The 18,441-nt window shown below is 39.5% G+C and overlaps 1 protein-coding gene across 2 annotated transcripts in view; it reads left to right on the top strand.

Moving 5' to 3' along the window:
- LOC145468434 (uncharacterized) overlaps positions 1-18,441 on the top strand; it is a 49,557-nt gene that overhangs the window by 23,571 nt on the left and 7,545 nt on the right. For both annotated transcript variants that reach the window (XM_081452144.1, XM_081452143.1), the window contains exons 14-27: positions 194-436; positions 1,603-1,800; positions 5,681-5,881; positions 6,893-7,144; positions 8,957-9,202; positions 9,662-9,850; positions 10,565-10,792; positions 11,409-11,486; positions 12,241-12,480; positions 12,941-13,102; positions 13,919-14,080; positions 14,850-15,011; positions 15,138-16,678; positions 16,921-17,782. In XM_081452144.1, coding sequence (XP_081308270.1) covers positions 194-436; positions 1,603-1,800; positions 5,681-5,881; positions 6,893-7,144; positions 8,957-9,202; positions 9,662-9,850; positions 10,565-10,792; positions 11,409-11,486; positions 12,241-12,480; positions 12,941-13,102; positions 13,919-14,080; positions 14,850-15,011; positions 15,138-16,678; positions 16,921-17,782 — 4,764 coding nt within the window. The remainder of the gene's footprint in view (positions 1-193; positions 437-1,602; positions 1,801-5,680; positions 5,882-6,892; positions 7,145-8,956; positions 9,203-9,661; positions 9,851-10,564; positions 10,793-11,408; positions 11,487-12,240; positions 12,481-12,940; positions 13,103-13,918; positions 14,081-14,849; positions 15,012-15,137; positions 16,679-16,920; positions 17,783-18,441) is intronic.

Below are 18,441 nucleotides of genomic sequence, written 5' to 3'. Positions count from 1 at the left end.
TCGTCGTCGTTGCTTAAGTGAACGTGTCCGAACTGAAAAAAGTATGCATCGTTTTCAAAACTTCAAAACTTGACGAATACAAAAGTTATTACACCACATCCTTATTCTTGTCACATTTTCGCGCTAGTTACGTTATAAGAGTACAAGCATTGCGCTACAAAGTTCGAAGAGATGATTATTTTTTTGGTGACAGATATTGAGAAACCTGCCTTTACGTTTTGTCCCGGGAACTTTGAGGAATATGCCGACAGTGCATTGAACTACACCACAATACAGCTGCCTACCATCAATGCTACAGACAATTCAGGTCAACAGCCTCTTGTTAACTGTAGTGGAATACGAGACAAGTACTACATCGGAGAACACGTGGTAAGATGCACTGCTAGGGATGGAGCGGGAAATGAAGACACATGTCAATTTTCAATTCAAGTGAGATGTGAGTATTTTATTAAACTTTGATTCCAGTCTCATCATTAATCATTTCGAGCAACCCTCGATGTGATCACCGATACTGAAAAATGCTAGTCTATGCCGCATACTTTTAAGGATTGTGCCCAGGTTGGAGCTAATTACTTTGTGGAATATTTTTACATATGAATATTTAGGTAATAAAACTTTTACTTCGTTTTACGTCTACTGGAAACTACAGCAACACCCTTGGGTCCGTGGGTAGCTTTGGATAGAGAACTTTGATTCCATTTTTATTATCAATCATTTTGAGCGAAAGTCAATATGATCACAGGATGCTGAAATCATGTTCCCATTGCGGAGCCCCTCTATGGGTATATCTGAAGAAATCGAAGACGCGACGATTACCGCCGGAAAAACGAAGATCTCAAGATTGAAGCGAAAATTTGCGTAATAAGATGGAATTTTGACCAATAATTATAACCAGTTTGCCTTGGTACTGTTTAAGCAGTCGTTTATTTTGCTATTCACGAATTTATACAGCTATTTATGCTGAGAAATGCGGCTGTGAAATACACTCACGTCTGACTAAACTGCTAGGCAATGACTTAAATCAACAGATTATCAAGGTAAGTACCTTGATAATCTCTTGTTTCAGTCTATAAAACGAAGATCTACTTTAAAACAATCGAAGATTTGTAAAAACAAATTGCGAAGAAAACGAAGTCTCGGGGTACCCGTAGAGAGGCTCAATGCAGTATCCCTTTGAGTATGTCCTTGTCTCAACTACTAGCTATGGACTCACTAATAAATTATTGTCCTGAGGTAGGGGTACCTTGCTTTGTAAAAAATAAAGAACGTAAACATGCCGTTAGTTTTTCCTTGACTGCTAGATATGAATACTGAAAAGACTTTATTTGCATTTCTTGTATATTCTATTTTCCTACTAGATAATTCTACTGTGCCTAGCAGTGGCCAACTCGAACGTGACGTTGCCACTTCACACTTGTTTTCTAGTTTAATGTAACTAATACTTGTTTTTTTATGATTTTGTTTCTTCGTTAACTAAAACGAATTTTACTTAATTGAAATAAGTGTCACCAAAGTGAACCTGAATTTGAATTTGTGGAATATGTTTACATATGTACTTCTATAACAACACTTTTATTTTATCTTCACCGTTTTTTATAAAAGTTATTTACTGCCGGCCTCCTTTTCCACCTCGAAATGGCTTCATTATCGGTAACTGCAACAACACACTTGGTTCCGTGTGCAGCTTTGGATGCAAGGAAGGGTACATTTTACAGAATGGAGCTACGAAGCGCACTTGTCTGCTGAAGGCGCCCAATCAAATACTAGGATACTGGAATGGATCTGAGCCATCTTGTAAAAGTAGGTTTAGGATTTGATTAGTAATATATTTTTAAAATATCCAGGTATCTTCTTGGAGGCTTTAGTTGAAGCAGAAAAACTTTCAAGAAAAGAAACCTCTCACGTCCCAAAACGAATTAAGAAGAAATACGACAGGCTATCAGCAATTTCAGTTTTTAGTGGACAAAAACCTTGTACCAGAATAACTAATTTTAAGTATATTACAGTCCTTTTTGCATTTTCTAAAAGCTAAATATATTAACAGTTATTTACAGTTGCCTGAAATAATACCAGAAACAACTTCCATAGGAACTTGAGAAAATAAATGTCAAAGTTTAAAAAAATTGTGCAAACACAGGTAAAATTTCATCATCAGTTTCATTTCACCAGTAATTTCAAGTATTTCAGCATAAGAACCTCAAAATCTCTTTTAGAAATAATTTCCTTTCAGAAGTCTGTCTGGATTGGCCACTGAACATAATGCATTATAGACTGGTCTCAACTGCAGACATAACGATTGGTCGCTGTTTCAGTGAATTAGTGTTACCGTCCGCTTCATTGATTTAGTTCTCGAGGTAACTGTAACTGTGAGGGCGCGCCTGCAATTACGACTTAAAGAAAGGTTTTCCGCGAACTGCGAGGACGTAAATTGTCGGGTTTATTAATTGCAAACCTTGTTTAGTAACAATTTAAGAGTCCCTGTCCATAAAAATGGAAAGTAACTCGGCAAGGGTCGAAAATTCGATTTCGCTCATGTTTTCATGGTAGATAGGCTAGGGCATGACAAAAACTACTGGATAGTTTTTTGGCAAAATATCCTTTTATTTCAAAGAAATATGCAAATTACCAAATTCCGTTAAAATCGTCATTTGACGCACCATTTTATTAAACAAGTTTGAGAGCCTCGCATGCAAAACCACTGCATCATTCTTCCGTCTTTAAAACACTGAAATATTTTTGTGCAATGTTTAAATGTGTACTGGGTTGGTTTTAGGGAATGTTGCGTTGTCTTTTTGGGTGCAAAATAATTAAATTTCGAAGACATGTATTTCTTTCACTTAAAAGTACTTCGTGTATATAAATAATTTTCACCATGTGGGAAACCTTCAAATGGATTAAGTTTCTGGTAGTTGAATCGCAGAAGGTTGATCTACAGATTCCTATAAAAATTTCTTTGGGCAAATGATTGTGAGCGACGCGAGAGCTTTTCAAAGTACGTTAAAAATGCAAATATTTGACCTTTCCCCAGTCAAATTTCAATTTACGGGTTAGACGTATATATTAGCGTGCGCCACATGACTTGATAAATGTTAAGTTAAAATAGACACAGAGCTGATAATTTCGAAATATTCTAACCTCATTTGCTGTAAAAGCCAGGTCCAAAGCCGATTTGACGTGTTTCTCTCACCATTCGTCGCACATAAAGCACAAGTTTGCTTTCGTCTACATAACGTCCGATGTACATCGCCAAATGTCAACTTATTTAATGGTCGAATACCATGACTCCTGTGACCCTCTTTCGACACATATGATCACCACTGCATCTAAGTCAAAAACGGCTGAGTCATTTGTAGATAGTTGCTTGCTTTGCACTACACCAAAATATTACTTTTGATCATCATGATTTGATGGCTTGAATCCTTGCTTGCATCGGTTCCTTGTTCGTCACGCAATACTGTCATCCCATTTTAGGGGGTAGGGGTAGGACAATTTCTATCCCAATACATAAGGCTCCGTAAGGCTGAGAACCACTGGGAGCACACAATCGTGTTGAGTAGGAAGAGATTAAATTAAGAAATGAGAAGAATGAATAGTTTACCATTGCCCCTGTTGTTATCTTTTACTCGACCACCGCTACCTACATGCCCTGCGTAATACTGTAACGCTAAACTCATACCTAGGTCTTTTCGCGCTGTGCAATTATTTTTGGTTTACATGTCATACAGTGGGCTACCCCCGGGGAAATGGGTGGTGACCGCTTAATGGGGCTAGCCGCTTAAATAGAGGTTGGTGTACCTTGAATATTTAATTTTTCACTATCGGTTTATAAATTTCTTGGTGAACACGGAGTCAATTCAAGACAATCATGATAGACGTGTATTTGAATTATCACTCGTCATGCACCTTCAATTTCAGACTCTTATCTGCCATCGCCCTTTCCAAAACAAAGTGTTTAAATTTTGGGTGGCCGTTGAATAGGGGTAAAGACAATAATGAAACCCTTATCGGAACGACCAAATGGTGGCCGCGGAGGTAACCGGTCAATAGGTGTTTTATTTACAATATTTTACTGACAATAATTTTGGACTGTATAAACAACAGTCCTCTATTTTCTGTTACAAACATACCAATGCCTCGCCACTAGGCAAACAAAATACGCCAAAAAAAATGGCATGGCCAGGGCTATTTACTCACGTAATTACTTATTAAATTTAGTCTGTTTTTCTCATGAATTAGACACGTTGTGATTTCCTATTTTTATTTCAGCTAGTTCTTGCTTCATTGATCTATAATTTGTTTCATGGGGATTTTTTGGAAAATTCTAGTGAGTACAGGCACTAGCTTTATTAGCTGTTGTCTGAAACATCAAAACGTACAACAAACGTGATTTGGACCGAGGCCACGTACACTATAGAATACGATTATATAAATATACACATATTATTATATATATGAACAAACAGATGAACAATGATTAAATTGTTTCATTTATCCTGAGAGTGTTCTATACAAAATGGATCAAAATATGGAGCATATGCCGTGACAGCATTGCGTGACGAACAAATAACGGCTGTAAGATTTTGCTGCGCCGACACGCTTATCGGCAATGGTCAGCAATCGATCAAACGTATTATTTTGGCGCAGTGCAAAGCAAGCAACTATCTACAAATGACTCAGCCGTTTTTGACTTAGATGCAGTGATGTTCATATGCGCAGAAAGATAGTCACAGATTCATGGTATTCCACCAATAATAGGTCGACAGTTGGCGATGTACAGCGGACGTTAACCTTGTGTAAACAAAAGCAAACTTCTCTTTTATGTGCGACGAATGGTGAGAGATCGACTAGAAACACGTCAAATCGGCTTTGGACCTGCCTTTAGCAACAAATAAGGCTAGAACATTTCGAAATTATCAGCTCTGTGTCTATTTCAACTTATTATAGGTCAAGTCATGTGGCGCATGCTAAAATATACGTCTAACTCGTAAATTGAAATTTGACGACGGATGGTCAAATATTTGAATTTTTGACGTACTTTGAAAAGCTCTCGCGTCGCTCACAATCATTTGCCCAAAGAAATTTTTACAGGAATGTGTAAATCACCCTTCTGCGATTCAACCACCTGAAGCTCAATCCATTTGAAGGTTTCGCACATGGTGAAAATCAATTATATTCACGAAGTACTTTTAAGTGAAAGAAATACATGTCTTCGAAATTTAATTATTTTGCACCCAAAAAGACAACGCAACATTCCCTAAAACCTACCCGGTACACATTTTAACATTGCACAAAAATATTTGAGTGTTTTAAAGACCGAAGAATGATGTGTTTTGCATGCGAGGCTCTCAAACTTGCTTAATAAAATGGTGCGTCAAATGACGATTTTAACGGAATTTGGTAATTTGCATATTTCTTTGAAACAAAAGGATATTTTGCCAAAAAAAAACTATCCAGTAGTTTTTTTCATGCCCTAGCCTATCTACCATAAGAATATGAGCGAAATCGAATTTTCGACCCTTGCCGCGAAATTAAGAATTTGTCTGATTTTTACAGTCAGGCACTCTTTATAATAGCACGTTTCTGAAGGTATTTAGCTCCATAGCTCCACCATTTAATGTAAGGTTGAGTGTGTTTTCTATACCATTTAATTAAAGATTAAGTGTGTTTTATTCATGTCAAGTTCAAAGATGCAGTGTTCTCTCGGCTCCGGAGCATGGCTGGATCTCGCCCTGGTTTTGTTCTACTGAAAGGCCTGTTTACGGATCATCTTGCGAAGTAGGTTGCCACGTTGGATTTAGAGTGATTAGTGGCGTGGATCAATTTTTCTGTGGATCAAATGGACAATGGAGTAATGACACAAGCAAAATACTGCAGTGCGAAGGTAAGTTACAACTACGGTACTGACAAGACACGGCCATCGAACAGCTAAAGGAAGCTCAGAAAACTTGGTGTAGGTTTGGACAATAAAGTACTTCTTATAGCAACAATAGTGCACACATTACTATACATTACTATCACCCAACTAGTGGACTAATGCAAATCCTGCATTTTAATTGGCTACGCTACTAGAGGACTATTAGTAATAGTCCTCGAGTAGCGAAATTGGCAATCGGTCGTGACGCTTTCCTTCGTTTTAGTCCCAAAGAAATATTTCTTCAACTTGCATTTGCCAACTTTATTATTGCCTTGTCTGTCCGACTAGTTGGGTGATACTAAAACAATTAGACCCTTCGCCCTCAAGGGCCACAGGTCAATAGCGCATTCGGGTCTAATTGTTAATTAGCCCTTACTATACAAGTTACACTTGATATTTCGTTTGTTTCCGGTTGTCTGATTCGAATATTGCTTCAATCGTCTTATTTCAAGCTGCACATTTCGAATCGTTAGACTTTGAAATTCAAAGAAATTTGGGTCTGGCTTCTGACCTCAATCCACTCGCAGTTTTTTTTTTTTTTTTATCATTTTCCTAATCCCAACGAAATACTCCAGGGAATAACTCTGAAGAATCCAAGTCGGCTCTCGCACTGAAACAAGACACAAATAAATTCTTTTCGGGAGGTGCGGCGCGGCCTCATGATTATTGGACTGGACTCCTGATTGACCAGTGTGGGTTTGATCCCTAGCCGGGGTCAGTGTATCTTGGGTAAGGCACTTAACTCTCACAGTGCCTATATACATGTATAAATACGGTATGTAGCAGTGGATTAATTAAATGCTGAGGGTAGCACTACAATGGACAAACATCCTGTCCAGAGGAGAGTGGAAACACTCCTAGTCACCCAGTCATTTCCTCCAATCCAAACTGGAGATAAACGCCAGTGTGATGGGACACTAGCCTCAAACACACACTTAACCTTTCCTAACGTAAGTCCTTCTCCTTATGTTTTGCCAGACGTTACTCCACCGTCTTTTGAGAACTCCTGCCCTTCCGACATCCTTGTTTCATTGAATATCAATGGGAGTGCAGAGGCAAATTGGACAATTCCTATAGCCACCGATAACAGCGGAATTGCACCAGCCGTTAATGTCAGCCCCATCGGCGTTCGTCCACCATATAAGTTTAACAAAACATCGACTGTAACGTACACTGCTGTTGACTCAAATGGCAATGTCGCTCCGTGCACCTTTCGCATCAGAGTTGAAGGTAAGACGTTTCATTATTATTCAGTGTCTTGTAAAATAAGCCGTTTTGATTTGAGTGTCGAAAAGCAATTGGTTTTGCGCTTACTACGCTACGTGATTGGCTTAAAAAAACTCCCGCCAATTTTTCATCCAACCGGAAATACAATCGTAATTCGTTCGCGCACGTTTTCCCGCGCTTTGCGTCAGCTACTTGTAATTACTTCGAGTTTTGATTGGCCCACTGTAGTGGTTATGGCCTTTTTGATTGGCTAGAGTGATTACTTTGGTTTTGGTCTTACGGCACTCAATTGAAAACTGCTCTAATGTAAGATGATAGGTGCTGTTAGAGCCTATCAAGCATTGCCAGAATGTGAATCTTGTGCCAGCGAGTCAGCTGTTCAGTTGACTTAGAGTACGTAAAACGGGACTGATGCCACTGCGTAAAAGAACTCTTATTCTTCAAAATGGTTTGACCTGGACAAATGCTTCAGATTCACTAGGGGAGCACAGCACATCATTAACTAGTTTAATTCACTTGCCTACTGCTTCGTGGCTGGAACAAACTTAAAGATGCTTGGTCCTAACGACGTTTAAGGTGGCTCAAAACAGTAATATTTCCGTGAGACGCCTGGGTTCTAGCGCGCGCTTCAGCGCGAGGCATCACACGGGTTTGCAAGGTAGCGCACGAGATTTAAAGTTTACAAAAATCAAAACAAACATGGCGGCTCGAGGCCTACTTCGAAATCTTTTGTTTCCGTCAAGTTTAGTAAGCTGTTTGCGTTATCAGTTATTTTTAACTTCGAAAACATCCATTCCTCAGTCAATTTGAACGGAACATCCTTTTAAACCACTGTTGGATGTTGATGTTGCGATCGATCGCACCGGCTGTCAATCTAATAAACAGCAGGGAAAAAACTACTCTTCTGGTTTTCTTCGTTCTTTCTACTTGGCTAGTCCCACATTCGGGTATTCATGGTATTCTCCTTTTACCTCTTATGCTGCTAACGACAACAGCAAAAAAGAGAACACTATTCGCGGACTATCATCCGTGCGTTTATTCTCGTGGAATTGCGGGGTTTACTGATCAGCGGACCGCCTTCACGCGTGCGCAAGGGGCGATCTTGCAAAGTCGAGATTTCGATTTGCGCGTACAACGCGCGCTAGAATACCTTATCCACGAAGCTAAAATCTCAGAAACTGATCCGGTGACCCCACTTTTTTAATGCAAAAAAATGTTCAACAGCAAAAGCGGAATACGCGTGCGAAATTTAAAAAAAAAAGAAAAAAACTGTGGAGTGGAATTTCTCCAACTTGGAAATTTCCATTTTTCTTAATTTAAGAAAAATCCACTCCACAGAATTTTTTATAATTTTGCCTGTTTCTTCTTCTGTGTGTAATAAAAAGATTTTTATAAAAAAATATTGGGTCACCGTCTTGGTTTTTAAGATAGATGCAATTGATGGTAAAAAGTGGGTCGAGTTTCGTGCTATGCAACAGGACAGTGCAACCTTAATTTATGACTTAAACACAATGAAAGACACAGTGGAGAGTTACCCTTAAAAAATAGCACAGCCATTCGAAACAGTACAATTCCAAGTTTGAAAAATCACACCCAGTTCTATAAGTCTCAAGAAAACGGAAAACTGTTTTGAGCCACCTTAACCAACTAATCGATGTGAAAGGAGACGAAATTATAACCAAAATTACACAGTCCCAGTACAAACTCTGAAGTCCCGTCCCCCAAAACTCAGTTATTATCGCTATATATACGTTTGCAATTGCCTGTATTTCCTCACTTTGTGAATTCAGTATAGCTATTGCCTTTATCTTTCAGACGACATGGGTCCTCAGGTTTTGTTTTGCCCAGCAAGTTTCACCATCAGAGCCACAGCTCAAACAAGCATCGTAACCTGGGATGCACCGATCTTTAAGGACAACAGTCTGGGCATTATTGAGCCACAGTGTAACAGACAGAGTGGAGATTCCTTCTACTGGGGGGACTGGAACATATACTGTCGAGCGTATGACAATAACCCAAACAATGAGCCAGCAGTGTGTTATTTTGTCGTAACTGTCAAACGTAAGTGGCGTCACCTCTTAACGCATTGGGTGCTTGCACACAAATGTAGAGCTATATAACTTTAATTTCGTTACATTGCATCTAAACAAGGAAATAAACATGTTTTAAAACTTTTCATTTGAAACTGAAAGGAATTTTAAAACTACGGACACTGAATCTATATTGGACTTTGGTCTCTTTTTCCGGTCGACTAAGGCAGTAAAAATTAACTGCTTTAATGACAAATAGTAGTGAAAAAGGATTTGTGAATCGCAAGTATCATTTAAGTTTAAAGACGCTTTCAAAAAAAGACACTTTTTGGCTAGTTTCTTTGTTGGTTCTTTTTGTTTGTAAGTCGCTCCGCAACAGCGAAGGCCCACTTACATTTCAAATATTTACGTCCCTTACTTGGTACATGTAACTATTCCCCTCACAAATGCCACTGATTACGTCGTTTCATCTTTCCTTGACGGCGTGTAGCTCAAGATTGCATAGAGAAACGCCCACCAGAGAATGGCGCTATGGCTTGCGATGATTGGATGTTTGGAAGATTTTGTTCCCCATTCTGCAATGATCGTTACGACTTCGCAGAGGTTTTGACCAGTTCAGTCTGGGCATGCGGTGCGAGTGGAGTATGGCTACCACCTGGTGACTGGCCGGACTGCGCAGGTAATAATTATGAAACTCGCCTATGCGCAGCATTCTTTAGAAATAATGTCCTAAATTTTGGTACAGGGGGTACAATACCTCTGGCGTAAGATAAACTCGACGTTTACAAGGCATGAATATGCAGTCCAAGATTTTCAATTTTCATTCCACAAATTACATCCATAATTTCTCTATAATTTCTATAATTTCTGAACCGATTGCTGCAGTATTGGTGACTTTACGTACTATACTGTTTGTTATGCTGCTTAATATGGAGGATGCATCTAAATGTGAATGACAGTCGCACGGCATCCTTAATGGGATAGTTTCACGGTTTGGAGCTTTTGAAGGCTTAGGTGGTTTCAGCATAAGGAACATTTCTGAATGACTGGAAGTTCAGCAACCACGGAGCACAATTTTTGACTCCGAATTTGGCGGAAAATCTAGTAGTAAATGGCTTCATACAGAAACAGTTAGCACGGAGTAACTATTTTGCTATTAAGCTCGAAGGCTTAATTTACTCTTAAAGTGATGAAGCCCTGCCTTCAAAAAGACATAGTTAAATATTCAATCATCTTTGACAGAATCAAAATTTTCCATGATGGATCTGCACCACGCTCGCTGCAACAGCGTTTTACTGACCTGTCGAGTTCTTGCAGCTTGTTATTGATTAACAGAACGACTGTTTCGAGTACAGTGCTTAAAGCTTTAACGGTTCCATTTTTGTCGTTTCAGCGAGTTCGGTCCCTATTTCCGAGAGAAAGACTAACAAGCTACATTTCTTCAGTGGAAACTGTTCAGATCCAGACGTCCAAAGACAAATAAAGGAACAGTTTATACAGTTGTTGAATGATTCCGTGTTCAACGAAGTCTGTCAGGCTGATACCTTAAGGGACAAATGTAAGGCTGATAATGTGAAAGTGACTTGTTACAGTGATAAAAGACGAAGACGAAGTCTCTCAGGTGAGTCTAAGGGATATGTTTACTGCGATTTTATTGTGTTCATTTTCTGATCATGGAAGGACCAAAGCCATTGTGAACAATCATTTAATTATTAGTTTTATAGTTATGGCAATTTTAAACAAAGTTGGAACACTTTTTTTAGGTTTTCATCTATTTAAATATGTCTTTTAGGTATGCCCATGACCATGATAGTAAATCGTCAATCAATTTACATTTTATTTATTTCCTCGCGCGCGATTGGTCAAGAACTCATCAAACATAAGGGATATCCGACGTTATGGTTTCAAACATTTTCTCCTTTCCGTGCAAATGACGCAGCGCAAACTAAGGAATGCGATGCTCTCAAGTGATACTCGCCAGTTTTCAAAACTGGCATCGATCTCCTTTCTTTAGCTTTTGTCCCAGTCGGTTCATTGGGGTACAAATTGGGTAGCCTGATTGTCAATCGCTAATATCGGCCATGTGGCACCGCGAGGTCCTTACAGAAAAGATCCAAGGACGATATTCGCCATGACAAATGACCAGCATTACCTTTAAGATATCTTTAACCTGATGGAATGGCCAACTCTACTGCGTATAGAATAACTAATACCATCAGTATTTCATTGAATTCCAGGTATCAAAGTGCAGGAATTCCTTCTAAGGATTCGACGTTCTGTTTTGGAAGAAGCTGTTGTAGAATTTGATATTGTTGGTAAGTGTTGTTTTTCTCTTTCTGCGTTAAGGAGAAGGTTTCTCACAAATGAATAAATGAATAAAAGACTTTATTTTAAGTGCCAATGGTATCTAGCTTTAAAAAACTAATTGGGGACACTACGGGTCATATACGGATCATTAGTCCCGTCTTTAGCTATATAGCTACCTTTCTTTTGAGCTCAATATTATTTTGGCTCCACTACTTATCTGGACACACATCGTGTTTGAATTGGGCGCGTTGGACAGCGAGGCCATGTAAGTAAGTGACAGAACTAAAGAACTACAAACAATCGGAAAGTAACATCCCTGTATAATCAAGAAAAAGAAAGCGAACTTTGCAACTGTACACGGCTGACCGTGGAATGTCTCACCCTGCTAATGGCCACGAATTTCAAACTCTACTCCCACTTAACACTGCACATCTCGAACCCGCCCCCACCCCCCTGTTCCGTGCCGACAAAACAGTTATTTATATTAATTTGGGTTATCACAAATTACATAATTAATTAAATATATGATTGCCATGGAAACGTCAAGGTCCGACCGCAGCGACGTGTGATACTAAGCTGTTTACTTGATAAAGTCATTAAGTTTGGCAGTCTTTACTAACTATTTAAAACTTTATAACCGGCGAAGTTCCGCCAACCCGGTTTCCTCGAGTCCCGACAAGAGAAGACGTTTTCTCGTGGTGGAAATTAAAGGTACCCAAGCTATTGTTATAATTATTATCTTTGACTTTGTTTGCCTTTCAGTTGAACTCTCTGGCCTCAGAAATGACAGTAATCTCACTTCCGCGAATATGAAAGACGTCAGTTCTGAAGCAACAGCAGCTTTGGAAAATGCTGCACTTAAACTGGAGAAGTCGGTAGACGCAGGCAATCTCAGTGTCTTTGTCGAAGGGGAAACCCTCGTACCAAAAGTAGGGTCCTTTGTTACCTCTGAAGTCCAGAAAACATGCTCTGAAGGGCAAGTTATCAAAAACAAGCTGTGTGGTAAGTATCATTAACTTTCTTTCTCAATTTCTTGCGTGTGGTATTCCTTAATAAACCATACCTTATTTTCTCAAATGTGTTAGGGACATCCTTGTTATTGCGTTTGTAATAATTACAACACACATATAGTTATGGAGATGTTAACACAAATATCCTGTCTGGCGTGTTTAACGACAATGGAGACTGTTTTCTTGAATAATACTCTTAGCCTAATCTTTTACTTGTAGATGTAAATCGAACAAAACCAAACCAACATTAAGAATTTTCTCAGAGAAAATATATCTATCATATCGCAAGGAAAATCGATTTGCATTATCTTATCACCGCTGCGACTCGTACCAAAGCAATGTGCATTGTAACAATATACACCGAAGAACGGGTTCGCCATATCTAAAAACAACTAGAGGGAGATTACCTTAGGAATAAGTCCTTTATGGGGGATTAATTGTTAATTTAACAGTGAACTGCCCGATTGGTTACTACCTCAACATCAGTAAAAACGAATGCCAAGAATGCCGCAAGGGGTTTTACCAAGACAGTGAAGCACAGGTGGAGTGTAAGAGCTGTCCACTGGGGATGTCAACAGTAGACAAACGATCACAAAACTCTTCATATTGCAAAGGTAACTAATAAAGAATTTTCAGGATATTCTTTAATATTACAATATTTATATCTTGCTACATTTTTATATTGATAGGCTTTTTAAGGGTCTCTTGATACCAGCCAAGTGTTGAAAGTTTCAAACTGCAAAAAAAAAAAAAAAACAGGACTTGACTTTACTTGATGATTCAGAACAAAACTGAGTTTAGTTACCTACCAACTAGACTTCTCTTAAGCTACTGATATCAACTACCATCTTTTTGCAAGGCAAGGCAATAGGGAATTATGGCGGAGCTCCTGCGCGTTGAAGGCACGCGAGTGGAGCCCCATAATTTAGAAAATTTGGTAACCCATCGATCTAAATCGTGGTTGTCACGTGACTGTCCGTACGCCAAGCCCAATACCTTGAAAAATAAAAGAGTAGCACCATTACCATAGGTACATCTTTTATATTGGACATCTATGTCATGGTTTATTGACAGCTGTCAAAACAAGATATACACTTTCCAGTATCACGTGACAATATCGCGGGCTCAGGATTATGGCTCATCGAGGTCACGTGTTTTTTAAATTTGACTCCTGACCAGGTACTGATTTTCGATTGGATCGCAGGCTCAGGTCAGGTTATACAGGGGAAGAAGTGGGGACAATGTGCGAAGGAAAAATTTGGGCGTGAGTTAAACCCTGGCGGGTTGTTGACTTTTCTTCCAAGAAAATCCAAGAAAACAAATCCCCTCTTTTCTTTATAGATAATTATTGCGAGCAGGAGCTACGCTTTTAGGCTTGGCTAAATCTATAGATTATATGATTCTGTTTTACATAACGCACTTTATTACAGCTTTTTGCAAGAAAGGATTTTTCTCTCCCACTGGTTTGGAGGGATGTTATCCTTGTGAAAAGGGACAGTATCAGAATCTAACTGGGCAGACAGAGTGTCTTGCTTGTGGAGGGAACATGACGACCCCTGGAGATGGTGCAACGAGAAGTAGCGATTGCGCAGGTAGAAACCAGTAGATCTTTTATTTTGAATTCCATGAGACGCTTGGTAGGACTCTCTCAGTTTTAAAATCACATTTAGATTGGCTTTCAAACCTTTCGGGAGAGAAGAAAACTTAGGCAAATGGACGTTTGAAAGCTCAGGGATTTGTGGTATACAGTATAGGTTTAGCTGTATCTGATCACCCCAAGATATGGCCTACATGATACACACCTACCCAGGACTCGTACTTTTACAGTGCAGTGTGTCTGTTTCTAATGGTTCGCTGACGAAATAGCCGAAACAAATATTTAGTTGCCATAAAGAATGCAAAAAAAAAAAAAAAAAAAAAAAAACTAAACCATTAATAACCAAGGTAAAACATAGTCGACTGTTGACTCGCTAATAATACACCCAAAAGAGTCGCGAACTGAATGTTTAGAACCAGATTTATATTTTGATTATTATTAATTAATTTTAACATCGTTCACACATCGACAAGAGCGCATATCTTTAGGAAAGGGCATTTCCTGTGATATTGCTTTACATTCAGTGAGAAACGATCAGCCACACCTTTATTTTTGTTTACGTGTCAGAGTTTGGCTATTATGTTTTATTCCGAGCATGTCGAAACGAAGGAAATCTCGGTGAAAGTACTCCAGCTAATTAAACACTCTTTCAGGAACACAACTTGCAGTAAAGCAAAAATATTTCGCTTCACCATTCAATATCAATAATTTCGATGGCATCGTAAAGGAGCTGACTAGGGTCCATTAATCTACTCTTTTCTCAGAACCTTGTCAGCCTGGAACCTTTTCAAATACTGGTTTGAAGCCCTGTGTACCATGCAACAGACGATCATACCAGCCCAACTTTGAGCAAAAGAGTTGCATTAATTGTTCTGGAACAAAGGCTACTCTTCAAGGTGGCTCGACGAGTTCTTCAAGCTGCATAGGTATGTTTGCGTTGTTATGCCATGCCTTAAATCTGTGTTTCACGATTCTTGATCCTTTAAACAGCCAGCAACACAGTTAGATGGTACATGTATATGCTAAGTTTGGTACACCTGTTTTCTTTTCAGAAATAAATGAGTGCGATTCCAATCCATGCCAAGACAACAGTACCTGTACCGACCTTATAGCAGATTTCCGCTGTACTTGTATCCCTGGCTTTACTGGTAAACAATGCGAAGTAGACATTGATGAATGTGCCAGCTTTCCATGCCTTAATAAAGCCACATGCAAAGATCAAATAAATGATTTCGCCTGTGATTGCATCCCTGGCTTTATTGGTAAGACCTGTGAACAAGAGGTCGATGAGTGTGAGTCTAATCCGTGCATAAACAATTCTACTTGTGAAGATCTTGTCAATATGTTCAAGTGTCACTGTGAACCAGGCTACGTTGGAGAGAAGTGTGATCTAGAAGAGGATGAATGCAAATCTAATCCGTGTCTTAATGGCGGCACTTGCATTGACAAATTCAATTCTTATCAGTGCACGTGTGTCACAGGATTTAGAGGTCGAAACTGTGAAGAAAACATCAACGACTGTTTACCAGGAAACCCTTGCTTAAATGGAGCTACTTGTATTGATGGTATTAACAGCTACAAATGTCAGTGTGAGGCAGGATTTAGTGGTGATCACTGCCAAACTGATATTGATGAATGCTCCTCTAATCCATGCCAAAACAACGGAAGCTGCTCAGATCAGACCAATGGCTATGTTTGCGTCTGTCCAAGAGGATTTTACGGGAGTGACTGTCAATTTGAAATCAACGAGTGCGCCACAGAACCATGCCAAAATAACGCCACCTGCATTGATGGAGTTGGCCAATATATTTGTCGATGCCTCAAAGGATTTGATGGAATTTCGTGCGAGCAAAACATTGATGAATGTAGCTCTGGGCCATGCTCCAACAATGCTTCATGCATAGATGGTTATGGAGATTTTACTTGTGACTGCTCTCCCGGGTTTTCTGGAAAAACATGCAACATTGACATTGATGAATGCAAGTCGGATCCGTGCTTAAATAACGGTTCCTGTCTAGACGGGATTAACGAGTTTGAGTGTCATTGTGTTGAGGGATTTAGTGGTACCCACTGTGAAATTAACATTGACGAGTGCGGGGGAAGCCCATGCCAGAATGGTGGAACTTGCTTTGATGGTATCAACGAATTCCGGTGTTACTGCAGTCCCGGTTTTACAGGACTAGAATGTGAAACGAACATCGATGAGTGTGCTGAAAGGCCGTGCGTAAACATGGCAACCTGCAGTGACGGCATAAATGACTTCGTATGCAGCTGTCTTTCAGGTTATACCGGAAAAACCTGTAGCGTTAACATTGATGAATGTGTTAGCCAGCCATGCCATAACAATGGGACATGTACTGATCTTGTTGACGGTTTTAGCTGTGAGTGTCCCGCAGGGTTTACAGGAAGCCAATGCCAAGTGAACATTGATGATTGTGCAGAACACAATTGCTCTGTGTTTGCAACTTGCATTGATGGCATAGATGTCTACCATTGCAATTGCATCCCAGGATATACAGGGAAATTATGCGAAGAAGAAATAAATGAATGCGACTCTTTCCCGTGCGCAGACGGTTCTACTTGTATTGATGAGGTAGGTTATACCGTTATGCTGAAAATTTTTTTGATACCAACAACGTGAACCAAGCCCACGTCAGTTTAAATAAGAGCGCTTGCCCAAAGCTTGGGCGACGTAAGTAGAGGGCTAACGATATACACATGCTTGAACATACTATTCTTTCTTGCATTGCGTGTCTCTGTTAATCATTTATCGCGCCAATGTCTTACACCAATTCATTCGATTAATTCAATTTCTCATTTATGTATCATTTAAAGGTTAACAACTACACCTGTGTTTGTTCTGGAGGGTTTTCTGGGAGCAATTGTGAAACCAACATCGATGACTGTGAGGCGCAGCCGTGTCAAAACGGAGGACAATGCGTCGATCGTGTGTCAAACTTCACCTGTTCCTGTCCAATGGGGTTTTATGGAAACCTCTGTCAACATATGACTGATTACTGTCTAGAAGCAAATTGCACTAAAAACACAAGTTACTGCGTGAACCGGCCTGATGGGTTTTTCTGTAACTGTTCTGCTGGATTTGAAGGAAGCATTTGTGAGATTGATATTGACGAATGTGCGTCAAGTCCGTGTGCAAATGGTGCCACATGCAGCGATGGAGTAAACGCATTTTCATGTCGTTGTACATCAGGATTTACGGGCGAGCTGTGTGACGTAAACACTGATGATTGCGTAGACAATAAATGTGCCAATAATGCAAGCTGTGTTGACCATATTTCCAGGTATTCCTGTTCATGCGTAAATGGATTTAACGGAACATTTTGCGAAAATGATATCAACGAGTGTAGTTCATCCCCTTGTTTAAACAATGGCACTTGTGTTGACCTTGTTGCTGACTTTCAATGTCTTTGCCCTGGCAAACTTTTTGGAAAGTTCTGCGAGATTACCAATAATCCTTGTGAAGCATTTCCTTGTTTAAATGGCGGTAACTGCAAACCCATTAACGCCATTGAGTTCAACTGCACATGCGTCGTGGGCTTCACTGGAGAGATCTGCGAGGAAAACGTGAATGACTGCTTGTCTACCCCTTGTCCATTGAACTCCCACTGCGTCGACTTGATTAACGATTACAAGTGTGTGTGTCATCCATCACATACTGGTCCGGATTGTGGGATAGGTAGGTCTACTTAACAATAGGCCATTTCAGTCACCTTGTGCCTCTGTTTCAAACCGAGTCCTCGAGCAAAACCTTTCATATGAAATTGAGTTTGATTTGCATGAAAATGAACCACAAGGTAGAACACATTTTCGTATGAATGGTTTCGTACAAAGACTCGTTTTGACGCAGAGGCAACAGGCAACTAGGGAATGGCCTATATTACATTATGAGCTCGAGATTTTAAGGGGACAGACCGAATGATGTAATCGTTTTTATATCAATCAATGGTCGTTCAAAACCTTATCTAATTCCTCTTCACAGACGTTTCGAAAACGCAAAGAAGCGGCCACCATTTCGTTAGCAACCGAAAACTGCTAACTAGGTTATTTAAAATGGAACCCTAGTACATTTATACCAAAAAAATCTTAGATAGTTTTATTGACTGTCAATTTCATGAGTTCGAGTCCGAATTTCGAGTTTGAGTTCAAGTGTAGAATAAAGAATTTTAACTCATACTCTGACTCAAAATTCCAACTCCACATTGAGGCGCTCAGAATCAAGAGCAGATTAACAACTAAACATCAGGTGTTTTGCTTGAAAATGCAATAAAGATTGACCCCACACAAAAAAGGAATTGAAGTATTTTAATTTTCATTCAGTAATAATTTGGTTATCAG

This window comes from Orbicella franksi, chromosome 14 (assembly GCF_964199315.1).
Source record: "Orbicella franksi chromosome 14, jaOrbFran1.1, whole genome shotgun sequence".
Lineage (NCBI taxonomy): Eukaryota > Metazoa > Cnidaria > Anthozoa > Scleractinia > Merulinidae > Orbicella > Orbicella franksi.
Note: the sequence above shows the minus strand (reverse complement) of the source record. Positions and strands in the feature narration are given on the sequence as shown.